The 26054-nt window shown below is 35.8% G+C and overlaps 1 protein-coding gene across 1 annotated transcript in view; it reads left to right on the top strand.

Moving 5' to 3' along the window:
• LOC148950176 (uncharacterized) overlaps window positions 1-12161 on the top strand; it is a 61669-nt gene extending 49508 nt beyond the window's left edge. Inside the window, exons 4-5 of the mRNA XM_089091799.1 lie at window positions 3108-3302; window positions 12046-12161. Coding sequence (XP_088947925.1) covers window positions 3108-3302; window positions 12046-12161 — 311 coding nt within the window. The remainder of the gene's footprint in view (window positions 1-3107; window positions 3303-12045) is intronic.
• The last annotated feature ends 13893 nt before the right edge of the window (window positions 12162-26054 follow it).

Here is a 26054-nt window from a genome sequence, read left to right as displayed (position 1 = left end):
CGCATTCGTGATTTTTCTTCTGGCAAAAAATGCAAAATTCCAAATTTTAGAGGTAGGAGCTTGGAACCTCTACAGTAGGGTTCTCTGATACCCTGAATGTGATGGTATGATTTTTATTAAGGTTCTATAACTTTTAGGGGGTCTTTCCCTCTTTTTTCAAAAGTCAGCTAAATTTTCTCAGGCGCGTAACTTATGATGGGTAGGACTAAACTTAATGAAACTTATATATTTGAAATCAACATTAAAATCTGATTTTTTTTTATGTATCTATTGGTATCAAAATCCCGTTTTCTAGAAGGTTCCCATTGAGCCGGGTCGCTCCTTACTTACAGTTCGTTACCACGAACTGTTTGATACTGACATTTAGTAATCAAAATGTTAATATTATTTGATTTATTAATGTTATAAAAGTAAAAACATTATAAGGTTTTTCAAATGCTGCCCTGTTATCGTTTAACACTCTAATTGTTTATTTTATAAGCATAGGACAAAGTGCATGTGGAAATATTTCACGGGTTGGTTGGGTGGGATGGCTAGTCTGTGTCCCCTAATGGAGACGCAGACCAGCAAAGTGTCACTTATTTTCTGATATTGCAAAGTATCGCGCTTTTTATGTATTTTTGCTTTTCTAGGTGGGATGAGAGTCTACAAAACGTACTTACCTTTATGATATATTCATAAATTCGATGAACTCGTTTTTTGTTGCCCTTTAATTTATTATTTGTGTGCTTAATTCCTTTTAAAAGATCAAGTGTATTTGAGAGACTTGGCAGAATTTTCGAGGTCACTTTAATTTAATCTTAAGCTTTAAAAAGTTGCTAGTATTTTGGAAACTTTAACTCCTGTATATGTGTGTATTTATTAGTTTTCCATGATCTATTCACTTATTCTTTTATTTTTGGCAGTGGGAGGGGGGGGGGACGATGATAATAGGTTCTTACACGCACCTAAAAAAAGAGCCTGTGAGGAATTGACTGCAAAAAAACAACAAATTCCCACTTAAGCGGATTGGGGTTTTAATTGGGGGTGATCTTCCCCCATTCCCCTGCAGAAGCTCAGAGGGCTGTAATTATAACAAATAAAAAATGAGTAATACACAATAGTAATAAACGAAATGCGCATAGCCGTAAGGAAATTATTTTACTTCATGAAAATTTATATATCGTAGTAAAGAAAAATGAAAATCCTGTTGTATTTCTTTATTCCCTTGTTAAATATTTACAAATAAGTACAAGCATGAATTTTGCCGAAGAAGGAATACTTAACTGAGCTATTCATTATTGTTTGATTTCATCTTTAATAGTTATTAAATTTCCATCTCGATTAAAACATTCTTTCAGAAGACAGTGAATTGGACTGATCATTATAAGTAATATAATGGTAATAAATATTGCATTAATCGAAACTGATTTCTTTTAGCATAACAATGACTTTTGTGAAAATAATAATGATAATAGCATCCATTTGTGGAAAAATGTCTTCTTGACGATACTAAAAGCAGCCGTGAATATAGTTTGCCTCCAGAAACATAGTTTTTCTATATTTCAGTCTTTCTCATTGGAGTGACAAAGATAGATCTAGCACTATATTTTGCCACAACGGCACACCGGACCTCTGCCAATATTAAATTAAAAGAAAAGTGTTTCAACTGAAAGTAAGGAGCAACAATAAAAACTTAAAACGAACAGAAACTATTACGCATACGAGGAGGATTGCCCCCCTCCTCAGCATCTCAGTCGTCAGGCTGAAATTGTTTTTAGTACTTTTGGAAAAGCTTCTTACTGTTTTAATTAGAAGACCCTTGTGTTTCAGGAGTCGTTCTTATAGAACTGGAACAAGATTCAAACTTTAGCGTAAAGAGTGAGGTATTGAGAGGGGCACGACCCCCGTTATATCCGTAATAATTTCTGTTCGTTTTAAATTTTAATGTTGCTCCCTACTTTCAGTTGAAGAAACTTGTTTTTTCTATTTAATTTTTTATCTTTTTTAAATAATGCCAGGAAATACAGCTCCAACTTAACAGAAAAATACCCCCTCCCACGGAAAGATCCTCTTGACAATTCAATTCTGGTGAACATTTACCCCAGAAACGACCCTTACCATCCCCACAAGTAAAATTGAGTTAACAAAGAGTAAGTAAGACAAATAAAAATAATTTCGTACAGGAATCGTCCCAAATTCCCCAGTGTAAAATTTCCCCTGAAAAGCTCACACCCCTGAAATTTCCCTTCCCATGGAAATTTCCATCGTCCCCCTTGTATAAAATTTACCCCCCCCCCAAAAAAAAAGAATAAAAAAAACTATACGCATACTTCGCAATAAACAAATACTATGCGTAAACAATGGGCAAATTTTATAGCTTAAAGACCTTTCTGTCGAATTCTGCTGCTGGGAGCTATGGAACTTTTTCCATACCTGTCCAAAGGCATAGTTATTGGATCTTTCAACTATGCTCAACAAAATGGCTATCTCAAAATTTGGTCAGGCGATTTTGGAAAAAAAGGGGTGTGGGAGGGGGCCTAGTTGCCCTCCAATATTTTTGGTCATTTTTAAAAGGGCACTAGAACTAGAAACTCTTCGAATGAGCCCTCTCCCGATATTATAGGAGCATTGGGTCGGTACAATCAACCCTGGGGGGAAAATACAAACAAACAAATAAAAACGCATCCGAGATGTTTCTTCTGGCAATAATTAAAATTTCCACATTTTTGCAGATTGGAGTTTGGAAACATCTACAGTAGGGTTCTCTGAGACTCTGAATATGATGTTGTTTCCCCCTTATTTCAAAAGTCTGGCAAATTTTCCCAGGTGTTTTGTCATTAAGTTGAAACTTAATGAATCTTATATGTTTGGAATCAGGGTAATAAGCCGATTCTTTTGACATATTAAATAAAAAAAAACAATTTTTTTAACTGAAAGTAAGGGGCAACATTAAAAATTAAAACGAACATAAAATATTCCGTATTTGAAAAAGGGCCGTTTAACATAGGAGTACCTAATTTCATGTTTCTTAGCCCTGGGAGATGAGAATCGCTTATTATCTTTAAAATTGTTTATTTCAGAGACGCAAAGGTATTAGATCGTATTTATTATTGAGTGTTTTTCAGGTACAATAAGTGCAGGAGTTTCGAATCTTTGCTGTGGCGCTCCACGATTTACTCTTGAACCAACAAATGACCACCGGCTCCAAGCATTTTTCATTTCTCTCGCTGTTGGGATTTCACAATTGGTGACGGTGCTATTTTGTTTTGTTGGATGGTGCTGGTCAGTTGGCTGGGGTATTATTATGGTTACTACTGCTGGTAATATTTGAAATTTATTATATAGTAGCTTGGCTGCGTCGACACTATCGATATTTTACTACTTTTGATGGCTAATTAACTTGAATATTTGTCATACAGCTGTATTTTACATATAAAAATACAAGTTTTGAAATATTTTAAATTTTTGTTATTTTGCGTTTGTAATCGAAGTCTGTTTTTAAACTAAATATCAGTGTAAATAATACCTTAGACACCACTGCTTTTCGATGTATAAATATAAGTAAAAAACACAGAAAAAAAAATATAAGGAACAGGTAAAGGTCTCTCAATCAATGCAGCTAATGAACTAAATTAAATGAAACCCAAATATTTTGGCTTCGCATTTGAAAACTTTTTTTCCATTTATAAAGGTTTCCGGATATGCAATAGAAAAGTTCGGATTTTTTAAAGTTTATTTTGTTCATAGTCTTGATTGAATTTTTTTCTGTCACTTATATAACTGAATTTTCATTTATTCATTAGTAATAAGCTAGTATAAGCAGGCTTAAATACTAAATATGAATAGTTGACTTTCAATTCAGCAAAACTCAATATTCTATCTTCAATAAAATCAATATTCTATCCAAATATGAAATTTTCTCTTAAGTTCTAGAATCCTCAATTAACAATTTTTTGTCTTTAAAACACAAGTCAAATTCAATTGCAGTTTGATCGTAATTTTATTTTTCACTTACTGGCCATGCGTAAGGTAAAATCTAAGGTAATTGTATCCTGATGCTGCATATTTGTATTTCAAAAAATAGTTTTTTTTTATGAGTTTGAGATTCTTGGTACTGCAATTACTAACACGCAGCTTTAAGAAGGCTAAGGGGGATGGATAGAAGACGAAAATATAGTATATTTTATTTATTAGAAAAATATTATGGAATACAAAAGACTAAGTTTCTCGTAAAACGTAAGAATCCAACATAATAAAAGAAACTGAATCATTTGTTTCAAAATAGCTTACATAGTCTTTGATAAAAATCACAAACTAAATGACCCTGTCTTTTACAATCCTAGTTCTGGGCATTTTATTAAAGGCACTAGTAAAACCGGCACGAATGAAATGTTAAACCAATTAATACTGTAAATTACTGGTACTAATTTGGTCTTCTTCTTGGTGTTAACAACTGAGGTGGCGGTAGTGCGTAAAGAATGTCAGTGCCTGACCAGCAGACATTGCGCAAAGTGCATTACAACATTGCCATCTGGTGGCCTCTTAGGAGTCCAAATTGCCTCACGATAATAAAATTACATAGATAGCGCTAGCATATCGGAAAGAATAAAGAATGGTATAGATAGGTAGATATATTTTTCAAACAACAACAGAAATCATTAAATAAATAAAAACATTAATCCCCTCAAAGGTTACATGGCCTGTAAAGGAGGGGGATCATAAAACAAAATATTTAAACGTCAAACATCTAAATAGATACTATTTAAAACATTTGCTAAAAAGAAAAGACAAAGAGAGAGTGAGAGAGAGAGAGAGCGCTGATTTAACTTACCAAACTTACAACTTGAATCAGGTGAAAGGGGACTCCGCAGACACAGAAAATATTTTTTTTTATACGTACATACTTAACAGCACCCTTTTTATAACCAACTCGAAAAAAGACACTTAATGAAAAACAAATCCAAATTATAGGTAGAAAAAATAATATGATAAATAAACAAATATTGTCTTTAAGAATTTATAGATCAAATCTATCATTTTAAAATCAACCATCAGACAGTTAAAGATGTTAAAGGAATGATAGCCCCTTGCCACAGCTCGAAGTTTATTACGTACTCTTGAAGATGCAACCAAAAGGCTAAAATCAGTCCGAACGCAAGGCGAGGCAGGGACCCTTACGTTGTCAAAACGACGCAGGTAATATGACGTTCTGTCAGATACAAAAATAGGTGGCCATAAGACAGCAGGAAGTGTACCAAGTGGCCATACAAAAGTAAACGAAGCACATGCAAGGACATAAACTTAATGAAGATTTAAGAGGGGTTTAACAGCAGATAGGTTTGCAAATTTTACAACTACTCTGACCTTTTCATGATATGAAGAGACGCTATACTCTTCAAATTCGACTGAAAAGTAGATATCCATATGGTAAGGCAATAGGAAATATATAGTTGAATCAACTATGAAGAAAAGAAGCCGTATATGCATTGATCGGGGGAATTTGTGCTTTAGCTTAGGTAAGTTCCCAAAATTCCTGACAATCTTGACTTTTAATGGATTCATGTGGAATTTGTAAGAAAAACTCTCATCAAGAAGGATTCTAAGGATTTGAGGAGAGTACCACTTTCGGATATGAGGAGAGTGCCACGTGATGTATATGTCACACGGAAACCCGGAAAGATGTAGAAGCTCTAGAAAAAAAACCCACAACTTAGACTTGCAAACATGAAGAGCTAAGTAGTTCACATTAAACCACGAAACTCTTTAAATTGAAGCAAGAAATATTTTTTTTCCAGTGATGCTCAATGAGATACTACCGGTGGTAGCGTATTGTCATCAGCAAATTCAATTAGGCCATCATCGTAGTGTGACTGGAACCTGCGTTCACCAGGACGAGTGAGGTGACACAAACAGCAACAAAATGTTGGAACGCCCTGGATAGACCCTTGTAAAACACAAGATTTAACCTGGAAATAACTTAGAGGTTTTTCACCAATGAGAATTTCTCTACTCAAAACATTCGAATGGAACCAAGAGTGAACGGTTCCTCACATTCCAATGTGGCCCGGTTTTTCTAGAAGAATGTCAGTGTCACGTGCGATTAAACCAGCATCTAAGGGCCGAATGAAAGAAACTAAGGAACGAAGCAGATTTGTGCTGAGTCGAATGAAGGGCACGAAGCCCAAACTGAAATTCATGAAGGAACTGTTTTTAGGGCTCATTTGATTGGAAACTGAAAGTGGTAATGCACTTTTTAAGAGTCAAAAGTGATTGGAGGGCAGCTAGCCTCCCCTCACACCCCATTAATTTTTTTCTCAGAGGCACGTCATATAGAAGGAGTCATCGTATTAGCTTCAAAGGGGGCTCTTTCGATTGGAAATGAAGAGTTCTAGTGCAATTTTTAAGAGTCAAAAGTTATCACAGGGCAACTGCCCCCCCCAATCCCTGTTCACACAAACACATCTGATAAAAAATTTGAGGTAATCATTTTGTTAAAAAAAGTTCAAAGATCATATAACAAAAACTCCTTTACGTATGGTATTTTTGTTAAAAATAGTTCAATTGTCAGATAAGAAAAACTACTGTGATGACACAACACCCCCAGGGCCGGGGAAGGCGTTGTAAGTATTGTTCTGGGGGCATATATGGTTTTTATGGAAGGTGTGGTCGTATCAACTTCAGCGAGGGTTCAATTGAATGGAAATCAAAAGTTGTAGTTCATTTTATCAGTGTAAAAAAAGATCGGAGGGCAGATAGCCCCTCTCTCCCTCCATGCCTTTGGCCTTATAGGATAGATAAACCTATCCGATAAAAATTTGAGGTGGTCGTTTTCTTAAAAATAGTTCAACCATCAGATTTTACAGCTCTGTGGTTGGCGCAATCCCCCAGTACACGAGGGTAGGTGTCGTAAGTAATATTCCAGGGATATAAATAGTTCTTAAAGAAAGGATGCTTAAATAAACTTCTGAGAGGGCTGATTTGATTTAAAATACAAATTTCTAGGTTACTTTTAAAGAGTAAAAAAAGACCGAAAGTTAATCTAGTCCCCCCCCCCGCCCTTATTCCTAAAAACCATCGGATAAAAATTTTGAGATAGGAATTTTGTTAAAAATAGTTCAAACATCAGATAATAAAGACTCCGACGTTGAAACAAACCCATTTTTTCACTTTGATATTGTTACTTTGATATCAGTTTTGATACTATGAGGAATATTTGATTTTTTTTTAAAGTTTGATTTTGAAATAAGGAATTTTTAAAAACTTGAAATGTTTTGCAATCAAAAACGAACCAAATTTAATTAAAAAAAACGTTCGGAAAAATAAGTTTTTCAAAGAAAAGTAAAGGCCATTTTAAACTTAAGCTAGTTAAAAATACAGATACAGATACATTTTAAAATTCAAACTCAAAACCACCAGAAATTACTATTAAAGAATAAAAGAAACCCATTACGAAGAGAAATTAAATAAACAATCATAGCAAAAACATACAACAAGTAATAATATCAAGCTTATCTTGTAATAAAATCAAGCTTAAAACGACAAAAAAAAATATTTTCCTATTGAAGTATAAATGAAACTTAAAACGAACAGAAAGTAAATAAACAATCAATGCAAACAAGCGTACAATAGATATTAATGTAAATTAATAAATAAATCTTAAAAAAAATGAAAGTTAAATCGAATATGCAAATTAAGCTTGAAACGAACAAATATACCTACAAACAAAAGTTTGGGTATGACCTCCTTTTCTCACTGTAAAAGTCTAAAACCTATTGCGTCATTGGCGCTTTACTGAAAACTATATGCGTCTTGAACGGTCTTGGAAAGTATAAACAACATCAAATTGAATATATGATGTATAGTGATATTAATTGTTGAAAGATTCATCAGTTCAAGAATTTATTTCACTGTAATTTTATTTTTGTTTTCAATGCTGTAAGAACTGGAAAAGAAAATATTTGTAATATAATCCGTTTTCAGTTAAGCACCAATGACGCAGTAGGCTTTTGGTTTTTATTTACAGTTAGGAAAGGAGGCAGTATCCAAACACTTGTTTGTAGGGAAACTATATTCGTCATTAGCAACTTAAAAAGAGCTAATAAATTAAACTGAATATTTGATGTATAATGATATTAATTGATGAAAGCTCATCAGTTCAAAATGTTACTACAATTTTAATGTTTATTTTCAATATTAAGTCACCAGGACGAGTGAGGTGACACAAACAGCAACAAAATTTCGGAACGCCCTGGATAGACCCTTGTAAAACACAAGATTTAACCTGGAAATAACTTAGAGGATTCTCACCAATGAGAATTTCTCTACTCAAAACATTCGAATGGAACCAAGAGTGAACGGTTCCTCACATTCCAATGTGGCCCAGTTTTTCTAGAAGAATGTCAGTGTCACGTGGGATTAAACCAGCATCTAAGGGCCGAATGAAAGAAACTAAGGAACGAAGCAGATTTGTAATGAGTCGAATGACTGGCACGAAGCCAAACTGAAATTCATGAAGGAACTGTTTTGTATCAAGAAAGCTTTTGAGTCTTGGTAGCACAGCCTTTTCAAAAGCGTTGCTGAATACTGAAAAGAGAGAGATCGGCCTGTAATCAAAGTATCACTTATTGAACAAGCTCAGCTAAGGGTGAAAGAATTGCTGGTAAAAAGTACGTGATAACCTCATTAGGGATATCATCTGGGAGACAGGAAGGGACAATCTTACGGATTTCGGATTTTGTTACGGGCTTCAGTGCCATTGATTTTAAATAAGCTGGGCCTAAATAAGACTTTATGGTGCTGGAGAAATAGCCCCTGCAGTGTTTTTTCCGTCAGCAGAGAAATAAGACGCTAGCTGACTTTCGACAATTCTTTACCACATACCAACTGGTAGTTGATGAATAGACTTCTGGGTAAAACTCTTCTGGAAGAACCAGGTTTCAAAACTGAACTAATAAGTTTCTAGGTCTTTCCAACATCCTTTTCACACTCAGGGATTTTCTAAAATGAAAATCAAACCTTACTCGGCGAATAATTGACTTAAATAGATTACAGTAATTGTTTTACTCATCAAGGTTACGGACTTGCAAAGAAGCTTTCCAGTTTTTAAATGCAGTCTGAAAAGGAGTTAACTCAAGGAGCAGCTTGCTCACCTGGAAGCATTGCGGGTACCTGACTACGAACTGATCATCCATTTCTAACACCAAAATTGTCTGTCACCGAACTCAGAATATTGCGACGTCACTTTGTTAGAGATTCAGATATGAAGATTTTAGAATCAGCCAATTTTGATTTGCTTGCAGAAACTTAACATTCTGTCCCTAAAATAAAAAATTTCTCAAAAACTTGTGAAACTTTATCATTTGCCAGCCATCACATGTTTAACTTCCACCTGTAAACTAAGAAAAATCTTGTTCAGAGATACCTTAAAATCTCATCTTTGGCGTCGTTATATTGAGAGTGGCGCACTTGGTAGCACCTGGCTGTTCTTAACACCGTGAAAAACAAGAGTTCTAAGCTGTTTTTATTGTTTCAAAGTCATAAGTTGTTACCTCTAGTTTTGCTACTTGGCTTCCTAAATTTTTTAATCACTCCTTTAAGATTCCTTATAGGCCCAAAAAATTGCTCTCGCTTGGGATTGGACTCGAGAGATACCGGCGAGTATATTTCCCTCATAATAGTCTCAGCACAGTTTTTTAAGTAATTGGTCCTTGCCACACCTATCCTCAACTAGTTTTAAAATTATACTCACCATCGACTCTTTATTTTTGTGACTTCATCCTCAGTTGTGTCGATATTTGCGAGTAAATTTGCAGTGTACACTGCTCAGAAGGAATTTTTTTTAGTGATGCGTAACTTTTAAAAGCTATGTTATAAATATCCGGTTTTTTTTTATGACCTCTTTAAACGCAATTCCAAAATTCGTTTCTGTTTTCTTAGATTTGTCACGGTGATTATCATCTTTCAAAATGAGACTGTTCTCTTTAACTCATGCTTCAGTGTGGTCTCCATACATAAATTTTAAGTAGCTGAGAATTCTAGAGGCGTAGCTCCAGTATTTTTATTGGGGAGCAAGAGGGTCCACATCTGTAGAGTCAAGGGGCATGGGCTATATAATAAGTTTTTTATCCAAATTACTGGAGGGGGGACTTTACCCCTTGTACCCTCCCCCCCCCGCAACGACACCACTGGAGAATTCCCTTCTTATACTTAGTTACTTGAATAATTCGCACGGACCATAGCAGATAGTCTTTGAAAATGGCTATTGCAAGCTGAAACTGCTTAAATTTTAACATTTCTACGACGACAAAATGAAAAATAAACTTAGCGCTCTTAAAGCGGTGGACGCGGCAAAACGTCAGTTATTCTGAACTTCTGCGCACCGACCAGGTCTCAGAAGAAATGGGATCGGCAATCGAGCAAAATAATGTCAAATTTCAACTTTTCTTTTGTAACATGTTCAAAATTGACCTGAAAATACAAACTACTTCATCGATACTTCATCGTCCTAGCCGAGTGGATTGGTGCACTGGATTTAGGATTCTTTGTCCGAGAGGGCGAGGCTTCGAATCCTTGTATGCCCAATTATTTGGTTTGGGAAGAGGGTTAGTGTTGTGACTCTGTAAGCTCAGCCAGAGTCGACCCAGCTCTAAATAGGTACCTGTAGAAATGTGGGAAAGGTAAACACGAAGGCTGTGTGAAAGTACAGGATGGTTGGCCCCCAACCCCCCAACTGCAATTTCTCGCTGAAGGGCCAAGAAAGAGATACCAGCACTATTAGCAGCAATTGTAAAGTCCAATGCCGTATTCTTTACCTTTTTTTTACCTTTACTTGACCGCTGGTGATGAAACCTGGGTTTTGAATACGACCCGGAATCAAAACGCCAAAGCTCTAAGTGGCGCATTAACCGGTCCCTTATACCCAAAAAGTCAAGTATGAGCAAATCAAAGGTGATATAAATGCCGATTATCTTTTTCGACAGCAAAGGATAAGGGGTTTTAGTCCTCAAACATAGATAGTTGATACTACCTACTACATGGATGTGCTGAAAAGACTCCAAAAAAGGGTCGTCATGAGGAGAATAGACATCTTCACTACTGGGCAACTCCATCACAACAACGCCCCTTGCCACAACGCGCTGCAATTCCGCAAGTTCCTACCAGACACTTGGTTCCATCATTACCCCACCCCTCTATAGTCGTGAAGTCACCCCTGGAAGCGATCCAATCAGCCTTGACAAACACCATGTTAGACTTCTCCGAAGACGCCATCCGAGGCACATAACATTCATGGCAGAGTCGCTGGAAAAAATTTATAGAGGCCCAAGGACAGTATTTTGAAAAATGTTTAGTGTTTGTGCAAATCTGTTAAAGAAATTAATTAAAAAAATAACTGCATTAATTTCAGAATGCACCCTGTATATTTCATCTTGTGAAGATTTTTTTCTTGGGTATTGTAACTACTCATAAAGCTTGTTATTTTTCATTTGCTAAGAATAGGAAAACATCACCACGTGATTTAGACGCCACGAGTCTTGCTTTAAAAAATCTGGATAATACAGAAGAATGCAGAAGCGGGAAACGCCTTGCGTTGGAATTAGATATATTTAAAGAAAAAGGAAAGCGGAGGTAAAATGCAAAAACCTGCCCGGATTTAAATTAATTAAAATTATACACCCTAAGAAAATACATTTTTCTTAATTCATAACTTACCCTACTTAACCTAAAGTTGTGAAATATATAATCTTATAAGCTGAAAAATTAGATGTAAAAAGAAAAAGGTTCAATCAAAATCTGTGCTTAAAACAAACATCCTTCCAGTTATGCTAGTAGTTTTTATTTCCAAGCACCAACAAATTCTCCCATGCTCGGAGTAGCTTTTAGCAAACAAAATCAGGAATTCACATTAGTAAATAAGATGCACTTAAAAAAAAACAGTCCACCAAAATATTTGAAATGTGTTTCCACTTTTTGCTCTAATATTCTCGGTACCGATTGTATTTTGATTAAGATACGTTCTTGTAGAGAGGGGTTGAGGATGTGTATATTTTTTATCTGTTCTTTCAGAGTCTTATGAAATTTTGACAAAAGATGAGCCACACAAATTGTCAATTGCGCCCATCGTGACTGTTACAATGGAGGAGCCTGCCAAAGAATTTACTCAGACGAATGAAAAAACCTAAAGTTTGTGAGAACGATCAAAAGTTTTTGCATTCATTCCATAAAATTATTATATTTTCAAGCTGATATTTATGTTTATCTATTTAATTATTGGTCGTAAATACAATAATAACTTAGTATACTAATAATGTTTTTGAAGGAGGCCTCAACACAAAGAACAAAGTTGTTTCAAGCTATAGCAAAATGCTACGTTAAAAGTTACTCTTTAAAGTTTACATTTGCTGTTAGTACCATACGACATGTCCAGAAATTCATCTCAAGGGAAAAATCCCATCTGGTTTGAGGAAAATAGTACTTCCAACACTGTTTTATTAAGCAAGCAATCGTCCATGTTAACAGGGGAAATGTTTTTCAAAAATTTGTTTGATTACCCCCCCACCCTTTTCCCAACCTTCAAGTGCCCTCATTTAAATGAAAAAGAACGAGACTAGGAAACATAATCGCTTAATCTTTTTTTTAATAAGAGAAAATTTTTAAAATCTGGACTAACGAAATGATCAGAAAATGGTTTGACTTCAGAAATGAAGTAAGCTCAAAGTTAAAATGAAAAATAAGTGCAAATCAACAAAAGTTGCGTCTAAAGCAAATCTTTAGTGTAACTAGAGACAGTTCCATAATTTAGTCTGTACTGTCTTTTCAATAAACAACATGATTACCATGCGTCTTTAGTATATGTCAGGTTATGAAAAATACATTTGTATTTTAAAAATAGTAGGTCTCAAAAATTCCTTCTGGAATCAAAAGAGGTACAAAACATATGTATAGCTGAAATATTTAATCTCAGTGTAGACCGAATTAAATCTGTAATAATGCAAATATCATTAAATCTAGTATAATTATTTTTTTCCAAAATGCGGATTTCGGAAATCCTATTTTTAAGATTAATTTTTGAATATTTGAAAATGTCATTAATATTATGATGAGGATTACTTTGATGAAAATTAAAATTTACTGTAATTCATTCGTATGATCACCATCCAAAATAAACTAAAACTTTCTATACAAAAAACATATTTTAATTTAGACTCCCTATAATATCCATATTTGCTCTTGAGAATCTGATTGTATCATCTGTAAATTAGCTAGATATCCGCTTTTTTATTTATGCTTGTTTACAATATCTTCCATCAGTTCCATGTAGCTGATCTATTTTTTGCAATCTATAATTGCAAAAAATATTACTTCTTTTTTTGGCAAGGAATCTATGAATGTCTGAACGGAAATGTTGATGTAAAACTGGAATATGAATCAGAAGAACGATCATGCTGCCTTTCTAACTAAATATTAGATAGCGCTACAATTTGACTAGTCCGTTTAGATAAAACACTTTTTTAAACCTAATCCTGTTGGAATTTGTTAGGGGGGAGGTTACAAAAACTAAAATTGCTTCCGGGTGCTGAAAACCCTGCCTATGCCTCAACCTTACCCTTTGCCTTTGCCTTACCCATTATCCTTACCCTTTGCTATAACTAAAATCTAACTTAAGCTAAAATCTAAATTGCCAGCAAGATCGGTCAGTCGTATAGAAGTTGAGCAGCTCAAAATTCCTTAGAATGTCAAAAATACACTAAAAGACAAAATTTTGTAATACTCGTAAAAATATGATACTTTTCTGGAAATGTTTTTCGAAGCTTCAACCTCTCCCCCCTCCCCCCTTCCAAGAAAATTTCTGCAGTCTTATAATTTTTAAAATTTGAATCAGAGCGTGTATAAGTGCAAATGACACTCTGGCCTTTACGAGATTTGAAGAGGCATTAACCCTATTCCTATTTTTGTTAACTTATGTTAGTTTTAAGTTTGAGGTGATTTTGATTGATAAATAAATTGTCCATTTTACTTAATGCTTGTTTTAGGTTTCATTTTTTCTTGTGGAATAATTTCTGTTCGTTTTAAACATGACATATTAAATTACTTAGTTTTGGCTCGTTTCAGATATCTAAATTAATAATATTATTATTAATAGAGTTAATTAACAGGGTGGTAGTTAAAACAGTATATTTAACTAAGTAAAACTGTTATTTAACTTTTTATTTATTTTGATTAAGGGAACAACTCTATTTTAAACATATTCTTTCATCGAATTAATCTGATTATGATTAATTAAATTAATTAATTAATCTGATTAATAAAAATGAAACAATAATTTGGCTTTTTTCCATTTTGCTTAAGCCAACAAAACTAGTTTAAACATATTCTTTCATGAAATTAATCTCATTCTGAATTATAAAATTCACATACCAGGATAGCCTCATCGTCCTCGCTATCTATTCCTGCAAAGGAATTGTGATCCCATTTTTTAAATATGGAACAGGCAACGCAACCCTCAGTTGACCTTGAGTAAAACTCACAACAATAAAAACATTCACAGTCGGAAAACTAGTCAGAATTACTACCGTAAGTTTCAGGTTGTTTCTTTATCTTTTTGTTTTTTTTTCTTGGCACTTTTTCACTCTTAATCAGGCACTTTCCCTTTGTTTTTAAAGTTTCCGTTTTGTTTTTTTTTCTTAAAAAGTATCTTAAGTGCTCTTTCTGTCTTGGCAATCTCCTTTTCTTGTTTTTCTTTTATAGCATCCTCTAACTCATTTTTGTTTGGTGAATCAGTTATAACTGCAGTCTTCCCCATTTTTGCACATCCTCTGACTTTTGGAATAGGAATTAAGTTTTCAGGTGAAACAATAAATGCAGTTGGAAAGTCATTCGTGTCAGTTGTCAACCAAAAGCATCTAGGAGTAGCCTTGTCATCCATATTAAATTGAACCTTCTTAGCAGGGGCGCCATTAACGTCAGCGGTAGGGCTAGAAACTGTAACATCTTCACCCCTTCCACTACAAGTGTAATAATTTTCTTTATCAACAGATTAGCCAGAAGAAGATTTTACCACTTGTTCTTTCTCTGTCTTTGGAGGTTCCTCAATCACGTTTTGGGTTGTAGGTTCAGCTTGTTTGATGTCAGTACTGTCAGCTGGTAGGAAATCTGAATCAGAGAATATGGCTGGGTTAGGTGGCCAAATTCCTGTTGCTTTAAACCCCTTAATTGCAGTATTCATAGAGGCGCTTTCGATAAACGCTGATCCGAAGAGCGTTGAAATTTGAAACAGCGCTACGAATATCCCTGGGTTGTAACGGAGCCACTTTCGAAGCTCGTCAGCGTAGTGAAGGCTCAAAGGCTTCATGAAAGACACATCGAGCGGTTGTAACTTGTGAGAACAATGCGGGGGTAAACAAAGCAACAAAACGCCATTATCTTTTGCGTAATCTATGACCTCTAGGTTCTTGGTGTGGGTGGAATGTCCGTCTAATATAAGGAGAATTGGAAAGTCCTTTGATGCCTTAGAAAATGCTACAAATTTTTTAAACCATACTAAGAATAGCTCAGCGGTTATCTATCCAGTGCTGTGAACCTCAGCCCTACTCCCTAGAGGTTCCCAGCTCAAACTCCTTCTGCATTTTCTTCCTCGGAAAGACTAACATCGGGGGCATGTATGATCCACTTGGAGACATGCAAATAAGGCAAGTTGCGGTCTCCCCCCTTTCTGCAGAAGTTATTGCACCAACTTGTCCTTTGCCCTTACAAGCAATGATTTTTGAATGGTTCTTAGGGTTCACTGAAACACCAGTTTCATCACAATTAAATATCTGTGACGCTGTAAGTTTGTGCTTATCTACCAATGGAGTGAGTAGCGAAAAAAAAACTATCCACAGCCACTCTATTCAATCCCATAGCTCTTGCGCCAGATGTTGACTCTGGTTTACGAATAGACAGAGTAGGATTTCTCTTAAAAAATCCGTTGACCCAGTTTTGACCAGCTATTTCATTTTGAAATCTATGAGCTATGCCATTTCTTTGATCTAATTGGTAAGCTAAGGTACGTAAGTCCTTCATTGTCCGACCAAATAACCGCGAATCCATAGTTTTTAAGTACGTCACAAGCTCAAGTTCATGTTCTTGGGTAAAAACAGTTTGAAATTTCCCTGCAGTTTTATCAATCAGATACTCAGGATTTTCCTTTTTTTTCTTAATGTATCTTTCAAGAGTAGTTTGGGGATCGTCAAACTCATTAGAAGCATTCAGGCAGCCACATCGACCAGGAGTAACCGCTACAACAGCATTGTTCATCGCCTCAGTAGACCAGGATTGTCTGTTTGTCTTTCTCTTATACACACGGACCATCTGAAAATAAATTAAGAAAAGTTACCGAACTAGTTTTAACGACTGGTCAGATTAAAATAGTGCGGGACGGATTGGGGTACTTCCCCATTCCGCCCCACCCGTTCCACCCCAGGAACACGCCTTATTATTTGGAGGTTATGGCCACGCAAAAACTTCAAGTAAAGAAACAATAAGGTCACTAAAACAAAGCCCATTGAACGCATTACAAGCATGACTAGCTACAGATGTAATGCAAAGAAGCGTGTTAACCTTACCTTGATTACAAAATAAATAAAAGTTGCAATCCAACAGCAAATAACTAGACGACAACTGGTTCTCTCATCAAACGAAAGGAAACGAAACAAACATGGATGCCGCAGTTCAGCTGTACCGAGCTGAAGTAGTTGTAGCTATTGCCGCTTGGCGCAGCACCTTTCTTGTCATCTAAAAATCGCTTACCCCTTTCCGCCCCTTACCCCGTTCCACACCATGTTCCCCTAGTTACAATTACATTACCCATATTAGTAATTTTATGGTTGTAATTATATTCCTATCCTATCTTCAGCAAGAAGAAGTGTCTATGTTAAGATAGAAAAAATAAATGTAATAATTGCAGAAATATCAGTGAAGAAATGGCTTTTGCTGGCTCTGGTTGGGGGGAGTGGTTGGGAAGAATCAACCTTTTTAATGCCTCCAGTTACGCGGTAAAATCAAAATAAAATCCATTTACAAGGACACACACTACTGAGCGACAGCTTCAGGTTGAGATGTCACGTAGCCAAGCTGCCTAGCCGACTGGCAGACTACAGTTTGTTGGAAAAAAATTGAGATTTGACAAATTTTTGACTGATAAGACAAATGTTTGACAATCAAGTGACCAAAAAGGCGAAAGTGCAGAGATTTGCTTGAAATTTAACAGAAAGAAACCCAGAAAGGAGCCAATGCTCAAAGTGATTTTTACCAAGAAATTTTAGACCACTGAGCTTTGCATTCTAGGTGCTAGTAGGATTAACAGTTTCATAGTTCAAGAAGTTCCCAACCTTAGAAACTTCGAAATCTGTGAACACCTCAATATAAAAAAAAAAAAAAAAAAAAAAAAAAAAAAAAAATACAACAGTATAATTTTTCTTAGGGGAGTTTGTCTAGCTCTAGTTATATGCCGATAAAATTTCAAGTAGATGAGTTCTTTTGTGCAGAGGGTATGTGAGGATGGGGAGGGGGGAGGCAAGAACTGATACCTATTTGCGTCTCCAATCACACAGGTTGGAGAACCTTTGATGATTATGATTTAAACAAGGTGCGCTATTACCATCTCATTTCTAAAATTTAGTAGATGGTTGCGGGTTTGAGATTAAAGCATTTTGCCCACTTTGGTTCTCCATTTGTACGATGTGAAAATCCTTACTTCATAACTAAAAGTAAAAAATTAGGGGGGAGGAAATCCTACAGACAGAAATACTTGCAGTATCTTATTCAAACAGGGTGCAATATGCAAAACTTGTTTCTAAATAGTTGGTGGTGGGGTTGCGATTGACTGATTTTAGAGAGTCCTCTGCTTATTTTAAATGTCAAATAATACATGCTGAAAAGTCTTGCATGATTCCGGTTCAAATAAAGTGCAATCATGTAACTGAATTTCCAGAGCTTGAATTCAGATTGTTTTTACGCTGATTTAGGACTTAATTTTGTTGCACCAAACGTGGACCTCGTTCGTTTTTACCCTGAATAAGAACTTATCTAGTTTTTGCAAAAAACGAGAGTTAGCTCGTTTTCATACTTAGTCAAAAGTTAGCTCAATTCTGCGCCGTATCATCGAAATTCTGCGGCTTCGGCAAAGCTTGTTCTTATATTCAGTCTGGTATCGCCTTGCATTTGCACCGAGTCAGTCCGCAGCTTGAACTTTGCTTGTTTTTGGACTGAAACAGGACTTGGCTTGTTTTCACATCGGGATTGAATTCTTTTCAAGCCCGGGCAACATTTGTTTTGTCATTGCCTCCAATCCCCAGCACTTTTTGTTTCTTCCCTGCTCTGTTTGATTTATAAATTATAAAGGAAAAATTTTTCCTCACTAGATAATTTCTCTTAAAAACGTATTTTGAAATTACTATACACTGTGGTACGTTCTTTACTAGGTTGCACCTATTTGCTGCAATTATAATAAACCTCATTTGTGAAGAGCCTGCCAATTAAACGGTTTGTGACTCTTAGCCTTGGGGCTTTCTTGACTAAGCCCCCACCCAAAGGATGTTTTTATGACCTTCTTAAAACTCTGATTGAATTAATTATCTCAAAATGTTGTTCTGATGTCACAGGGTGGGGGGGACTGGAAGTGCCTGGGGACAAAAGGAGTATCAGAGAGGGACTGAATGCCTTTTAATTACATTTAACGCTTTAAAAAGGAAGTAGAGATTTCAATTTGAGACCAAATGAGCCCCTAAATAAATGTGAAATATTCACAATTGTGGTGGTTGAGCCTTGTCGGGAACGCCACAACGAGCCACTACTGATTTGTAGTAAAGTTGTTTTTTTCAAATCTCAGATTTGTGCAAATTTTTGCTCTACCTTATACCTAATTTTGCCTACTAATAATAATAATCACGTATTTCTTACCCGTCTACAAAAAGGGAAATGACAGAGTACTATATAAAAAGAAAAAAGGAACTTCAATACTAAAAGTTATTTCCACCATAAATAATCAAAGCAATCTGATACCAGAAAAACTGCTCTTCGTACACTATGCATAAGAAAACTTTCAGCAAGGGTAACATCGGATGAGTTAGTGAGTCAGCCAAGAATTTCGAAACTTCGTTTAGTTTTTTACACTTGATGCTATAAGAGAGATGTCTCTTACTTCCACAATTTGCACATTTCGTAGGTGCAGAACACGGTTGCTCGGGACTGGAGGTATGTCCTCCAGAACATCTACCACACTTTGCCGCATTTTTACAATCGGAAACTACGTGTCCACAATGTTGGCAATTGTAGCAGCATTTCGGAATAAACGGGAATTGTTCTATCCGAAAGCAATCATATTCGATCCGAATACCGTGTTGGATTGCAAAGGAAAGGGCACTTTCTGTCGGAAAATACATTTTGAAAGTTGACGAGCTTCCGATACGGATAGCTCTTGTGTATTCTGGTGAGGCAGTTTTTAAGTCTTTTTCCGCTACACAACTCGGTATCCCTTTCACAACGCCGATGAAGACGGACTCGGTCACTTTCGTTGTCGCAGTGTCACTTTTCGGGATTTTTGCAATGTTTTCAGCTGAAACCCGGTCGGAAACTTTGATCAGCCAACGACTTTTAGGTGACTTGATACAAACATCAGTATCGCTAATGCCACACTTATCAATCAACTGTCTTTTTTCCGTGAGATTGATACAGGTGGATTAGCCACAACAACGGAGATAAGTTTTTTCTCAGAAACGTTCGCTATCTCATTGTTCGCACCTGCAGCACCTTTCACGGGTGAGTTCGTTGGCGTTTCGAAATTTATATTCAGCTTTTCTTTCAACTTGCGTTGATTTCTAGCTGCCGGAGCGACAAATCTGCACGTGCCTTAAAACTGGGTTCGGAGACCTCCAAAGGATCATACATGCAGAACACCGCCTCGTCTCTAATATCCTTTTCACGAAAAACGACATAGCAGTCGTATAGCTCACTAATTAGTTCTCCCTTTGTACCGTCCTTACGGGCATATCTGACCACCAGCTTTAGCTAAACATTTTCTCGAGTTCAAAATCGATCCTTTTCTGTAATTAAATAAAAAAAAACAAGTTTTTTAAACTGAAAGTAAAGAGCGACATTAAAACTTAAAACGAACAGAAATTATTCCGTATATGAAAGGGGCAGTCCCTTCTTCAACGCCTCGCTCTTTACGCTAAAGTTTCTTATTGTTTTAAAAAATAAAGTTGTTAGACAGAGTCAAACTTTAGCGTAAAGAGCGAGGCGTTGAGGAGGGGACAGCCCCTTTCATATACGGAATAATTTCTGTTCGTTTTAAGTTTTAATGTCGCTCCTTACTTTCAGTTAAAAAGACGTTTTTTTTATTTAATTTCTGATCGTTTGTAGTTAATGCAGCTTTTATTTTAAAATGCAAAATTCCACATTTTTGCAGCTGGGAGTTTGAAGCTTCTTGAATAATGTTCTTTGATAAGCTGAATCTGATGGTGTGATTTTCGTTAAAGTTAATTAAAAAAATTTGCAATTAAAACAAAATTTTATTGTTTAAAAAAAATTGAGTTGTGAGAAAGTCAAACTTTAGCGTAAAGAGTGAGGCGTTGAGGAGGGGACAGCCCCTTTCATATACGGAATAATTTCTGTTCGTTTTAAGTTTTAACGTCGTTCCTTACTTTCAATTAAAAAAAACTTTTTTCTCTTTATTTCATTTGTGAGCGTTTTTGAATTAATACAGGTTTTGATTTTGGCTCACCGTGCATGAATAATTAAAACGAAATTTGCAAATTAATTTTACTTTTATTTGGTTGAATGGCTTTCTAGAAACTTGTTGAATTTTATTTACGAACGTTTTTATTAGTAACAAATATACGTAACTTACGAATTAACTTACGTAACGAACTTCTATATTCATATATTTTTAATACGTATATTAGGGGGTTTGCCCCCTAGTCAATACCTCGCTCTTTAAGCTAAAGTTCGAATTTTGTTCCAACTCTTTAATAATGACCCCTTAATCACAAAGGCCGTTAATTAGAATAAATAGCTCTTATGAAAGTATTAAAAAATCTTTGGCTTAAAGAGCGAGGCATTGACTAGAAGGTGAACCCAATCATATAGCTAATATTTTTTTGTTCGTTTTAAGTTTTGGTGTTGCTCCTTACTTTCAGTTGAAAAACTTGTTTTTTATATTTAATTTCTGATTTTTAAAAAAAAATAATTGATGGGAAATCCGGCACCCCCTTCATAGCCATGTCCCTTCCCCCATGAAAACTTCCTTCATGAAAATATCCTCCCATAGAACCCCCGACCTACCCCCACCCCCCACGACCGGAAAAAATTCCCCCGGAAAATGTCTGTATGCTTCCCAGTAACCAATACTATATGTTAACATTGGGTAAAGTTCATAACTTTCAGCCCTCCCCCTGGGGGCTTTGAGGGATTAAGTCATCCTAATAGACATATTTATAATATTTTTAACCATGCTGAACAAAATAGCAGTCTCAAAATTTTGATCAGATGACTTTGGGAAAAAAATGATCGTGGGAGGGGGGCCAGGTGCCCTTCATTTTTTGGTCACTTAAAAATGAGACTAGAACTTTTAAATTCCGTTCCAATAAGTCCTCCCACAAAATTTTAGGACCACTGTGTCGATATGATCACACCTGGGAAAAAACAAATAAACACGCATCCGTGATCTTTCTTCTGGCAAAAAATGGAAAATTCCATATTTATGTAGATAGGAGCTTGAAACCTCTACTGTAGGGTTCTCTGATACGCTGGATATGATGGTGTGATTTTCATTAAGGTTCTATAACTTTTAGGGGGTCTTTCCCCTTTTTTTCTAAAATCAGCCGAATTTTCTCAGGCGCGTAACTTTTGATGGGTAAGACTAAACTTGATGAAGCTTATATATTTGAAATCAGCATTTAAATCTGATTCTTTTGATGTATCTATTGGTATCAAAATTCCGTTTTTTAGAGTATCGGTTACCATTGAGCCGGGTCGCTTCTTACTTACAATTCGTTACCACGAATTGTTTGAAAATCGCAAGCCACAACCACAGTTTATAGAATTTTCCAGTAAGTTTATCGCAGATCATTTCTGGTCTTCATTCTCGGTACGAACAAAAAGCTCCTCTCACTTCTTTCTGCATTAGCGGGTTAGTCTGTCTCCGTCAATCAATGAGAAATGGTTACAGAGTGCATTATTCGTAAGAGCGGGTTTCCACTTGTTTCGTCTCCAAGAGAAATCTGACTTGTCTACCCGTGAAAAGATCTAATGCCGCTTATGTTTCTGTCTGCAAAAATGTTCTCTGGAGCACTCGCACCTTGGTCCGGGTTTTTATAATGGGTGAGATAGGGCATGATCATACTGCTAATTCTATAAACTGTGGCCAGAACACACACACATCTTTCTTATCAATTTCAATCTCACTGTCAATTGTCAATCCATCGTGAAATATAGTTCAGGAATCCATGCCATGGCATGACGCCAGCACACAGCGGAATATAGCAAGATGTTCACTTGTCAACCGTCTACAACCGTCTAAAAAACCGTCTACTGTGGGCTATAATAACGGATTTAGAAAAAAAACTTTAAAAACACATCAAAATTTGTTTATATGCATTTTGTTACTTTTTCACGAATCGGAGGAAAATTTCGTATATAAATAAAAAATCAACTGTATATTTTTTTTTCCATTTCAATGATTCAATGATTCTATGTCGTATTAAATAAAAAACAAGTTTTTTTTTAACTGAAAGTAAGGAGCAACATTATAACTTAAAACGAACAGAAATTATATAAAAGGGGCTGTCCCCTCCTCAGCGCGTCGCTCTTTGCGCTAAAGTTTTTTTTTATTGTTTTAAAAAATAAAGTTGTGAGACACTCAAACTTTAGCGTAAAGAGCGAGGCGTTGAGGAGGGGACAGCCCCTTTCATATACCGAATAATTTCTGTTCGTTTTAAGTTTTAATGTTGCTAATTACTTTCAGTTAAAAAACTTGTTTTTTCATTTAATTTCTGAACATTTTTAAATTAATGCAGCTCGGATGTTGGCTCACCGTACATGATTAATTAAAACAAAATTTGCATATTAATTTTACTTTTTTTTTTGCGAAATGACTTTCTTAAAATTTAGTTCCGAAGTAACTCAAAAATTACCTTACGTAACGAACTTCTATATTCGTATATTTTTATTGGGTATATTAGGGAGTTCTTCCCCTAGTCAAAACCTTGCTCTTTACGCTAAAATTCAAATTTTGTTCCAATTCTTTAAGAATAACCCTTTAATCACAAAGGCCGTTAATTAGAATAAATAGCTCTGACAAAATACAAAGCGTAACTTTAGCGTAAAAAGCGAGGTAATGATTAGGGGGTGAACCCAATCATATATGTAATAAATTCTGTTAGTTTTAATTTTTTATGTTCCTCCTTACTTTCAGTTGAAAAAATTCTTTTTTGTTTAATTTCTGATATTTTTTTTAAATAATGCTGGGAAATCTGGCCCCCCTACATAGCAATGTCCCTTCCCCAACTACCCGAAAAATCCTCCCTGAAAATTTCTGTATACTTCCCAATAACCAATATTATATTTAAGCATTGGGTAAAGTTCATAACTTGCAACCTTCCCTCGGAGACTGTGGGGTATTAAGTCATCCTCAAAGACATAGTTATTGTATTTTTCGACCGTGCTGAACAAAACGGCCATCTCCAAATTTTGATCGGGTCACTTTGGGAAAAATATGAGCGTGGGAGGGGGCCTAGTTGCCTCCATTTTTTGATCACTTAAAAAGGGCTTTTAATTTCCGTTCGAATGAGCCGTCTCCCGATATTCTAGGACCACTGGGTCGATAAGATCCCCTCTGAAAAAAAAAACACACACACACATCCGTGATCTTTCTTCTGGCAAAAAATACAAAATTCGACATTTTTGCAGAGAGGAGCTTGAAACTTCTATAGTAGGGTTCTCTGATACGCTGAATTCGATGATGTGATTATCGTTAAAATTTTATGACTTTTAGGGGGTGTTTCCCCCTTTTTCGAAAACAAGGCAAATTTTCTCAGGCGCGATGGGTAAGACTAAACTTGATGAAACTTATACATTTGAAATCAGCATAAAAATCTAATTCTTTTTATGTGCCTATTGGTATCAAAATTCCGTTTTTTAGAGTTTCGGTTACTATTGAGCCGGGTTGCTCCTTACTTACTAACCACGAACTGTCTGAAACATTATTTTTCAAAAAAAAAAAAATCATATTAGTGGAAAATAATCTTTGGAAAATTGGCAAAGTAACTTTCTTTCAACTTTCGATAGTCTCTTTCAAATTCTTACAACCCCATTATCAAGAAGTAAGCATTTCATTTGGAGAATTCCCTGAAATTATGAATTCTGATAGAAATTTCTAGAAGAACGAGATAGCAACAAGCGTATCCTCCTAAATGTCATTTGTTTGATCTTGCGGTAAGCCATCTGAAGAAAAAACAAAAAACATGAACATATATTTTGTGGTATCTAGAGCTTTTTAAATCTCATGTAATGTCCCAGCGACACCAACGTGTGCCGCCATGTTGTTTTTGGGGGTGTGGGGGTGGGAAGGAGGTGGGGTCAAGTACTATCAGGAACCTTATATCTAACAACATTTAAACGGGAGCGTTACTCATTGCCTATTTATAGATATTTGCAAATGTCTCCTTGTTTCTCAGCGCGGACCATTGCCCTCTGCTTCCCCCACTGCCGGCACTTACCCCAAGTATTGGTATTTCTAAGTTGTGCTGAAAAATATATTGCCGAAAACTTGAAAAGCACAAACCAATAGGTGAATTATATGAAAAACATTGAAAATTATACAAAAATTAATAAATAAAAGCACATTGCTAAGAAGAGGGGACTAAGAAAAAGACCCTCTGAACGTGACTAAGTACGGGCGCTCTCCTTAGAGAGTAGGTTCAGTGAATGTTCCTCTTGTTTTTCTTCGTCGAAGAATCTCGCTCCACAGATGTTAAAGTAAATTACAGATCCCTTGGAGTTTAAATTACTATGCACGTTAAGGCGGCACCAAGATCCACGTTTGCATTTGAAAGAAGTCATGGCTTCTTCGGGTTTGGTAACCACTTCCTTTTGGAAGGGACGTACACAGGAAGTCTTTTTTAGATGTGGTTAAACAAAAATAAATAAATGGAATATTGGCGAAGCATTCAAAAATTGTTTGGCCAATCTTAAGATTAAGGGGGTTCAGAGAAGTACAACAAGGCCCTAAACGGGGTCCGCAATGATTTTGATTCAATGACTTTTGATTTTGAACTTAATCTATGCCTAGTATTAGCCTCAGATTTATAACCAGTAAAGTCAGAAACTATTAAAAAACACTTTTGATAGAAATCAACCAAAATTTGTGACAAATATACTTATTTTCTTCTGAATTTGTAATATCTATTTAAATATTAGCCTTGGTTTCGTAAAAAAAAAAAAAAACAAGATAAGGTAGTCTCAAATACTACTTTTAGTGAATTTAAAGACCATTTGTGGAGTAATTACTTGGTGTTTGTTAGTCTAAGAGAGTCGAAATGATATTCAATCAATGAGTTTATCTATTCAAAAATCCCCCCTTAAATCATCCCTTAGTGACCATAAGTGGAAAGACATACAAGTTCAAATTAAGAGCGGGCGCAAAACTAAGGAGGATGAGGAATGTTGCAAGGGTCAAGCATCCACTTTGTGCCCTCTGATCATGCAAAGTCAACTTTTTTCAGTAAAATGCAATGTTTCTACCTTTCTACTATAGCGTACCGACGACGAATATGCTATTTGCATGATTTGGAGTGCTAATCCCCGAGACTGCATTTATCATGTTGCCCCTGGAGTTACTTGTTGTTTTTTTTTTGCCTTTCGGCCGGTTTGAGTTAGTGGCTACTTTGGAATTTCAATTATTCATGCCGAGCTTAGGGGCACTTAAGGCTGTAGACAGCATTGAGAAGATAGCAGGCTGTCCTCCAGTCGGTTTTGGCCCTTAAAAAGGAACTACCTCCAAAATTAAGATCACGAAAGGCTTGCTCTACTTACTACGA

The sequence above is a fragment of the Artemia sp. Qi Xiang Cuo genome, chromosome 7 (genome assembly GCF_049724085.1).
Source record: "Artemia sp. Qi Xiang Cuo chromosome 7, ASM4972408v1, whole genome shotgun sequence".
NCBI classification, from domain to species: domain Eukaryota; kingdom Metazoa; phylum Arthropoda; class Branchiopoda; order Anostraca; family Artemiidae; genus Artemia; species Artemia sp. Qi Xiang Cuo.
Note: the sequence above shows the minus strand (reverse complement) of the source record. Positions and strands in the feature narration are given on the sequence as shown.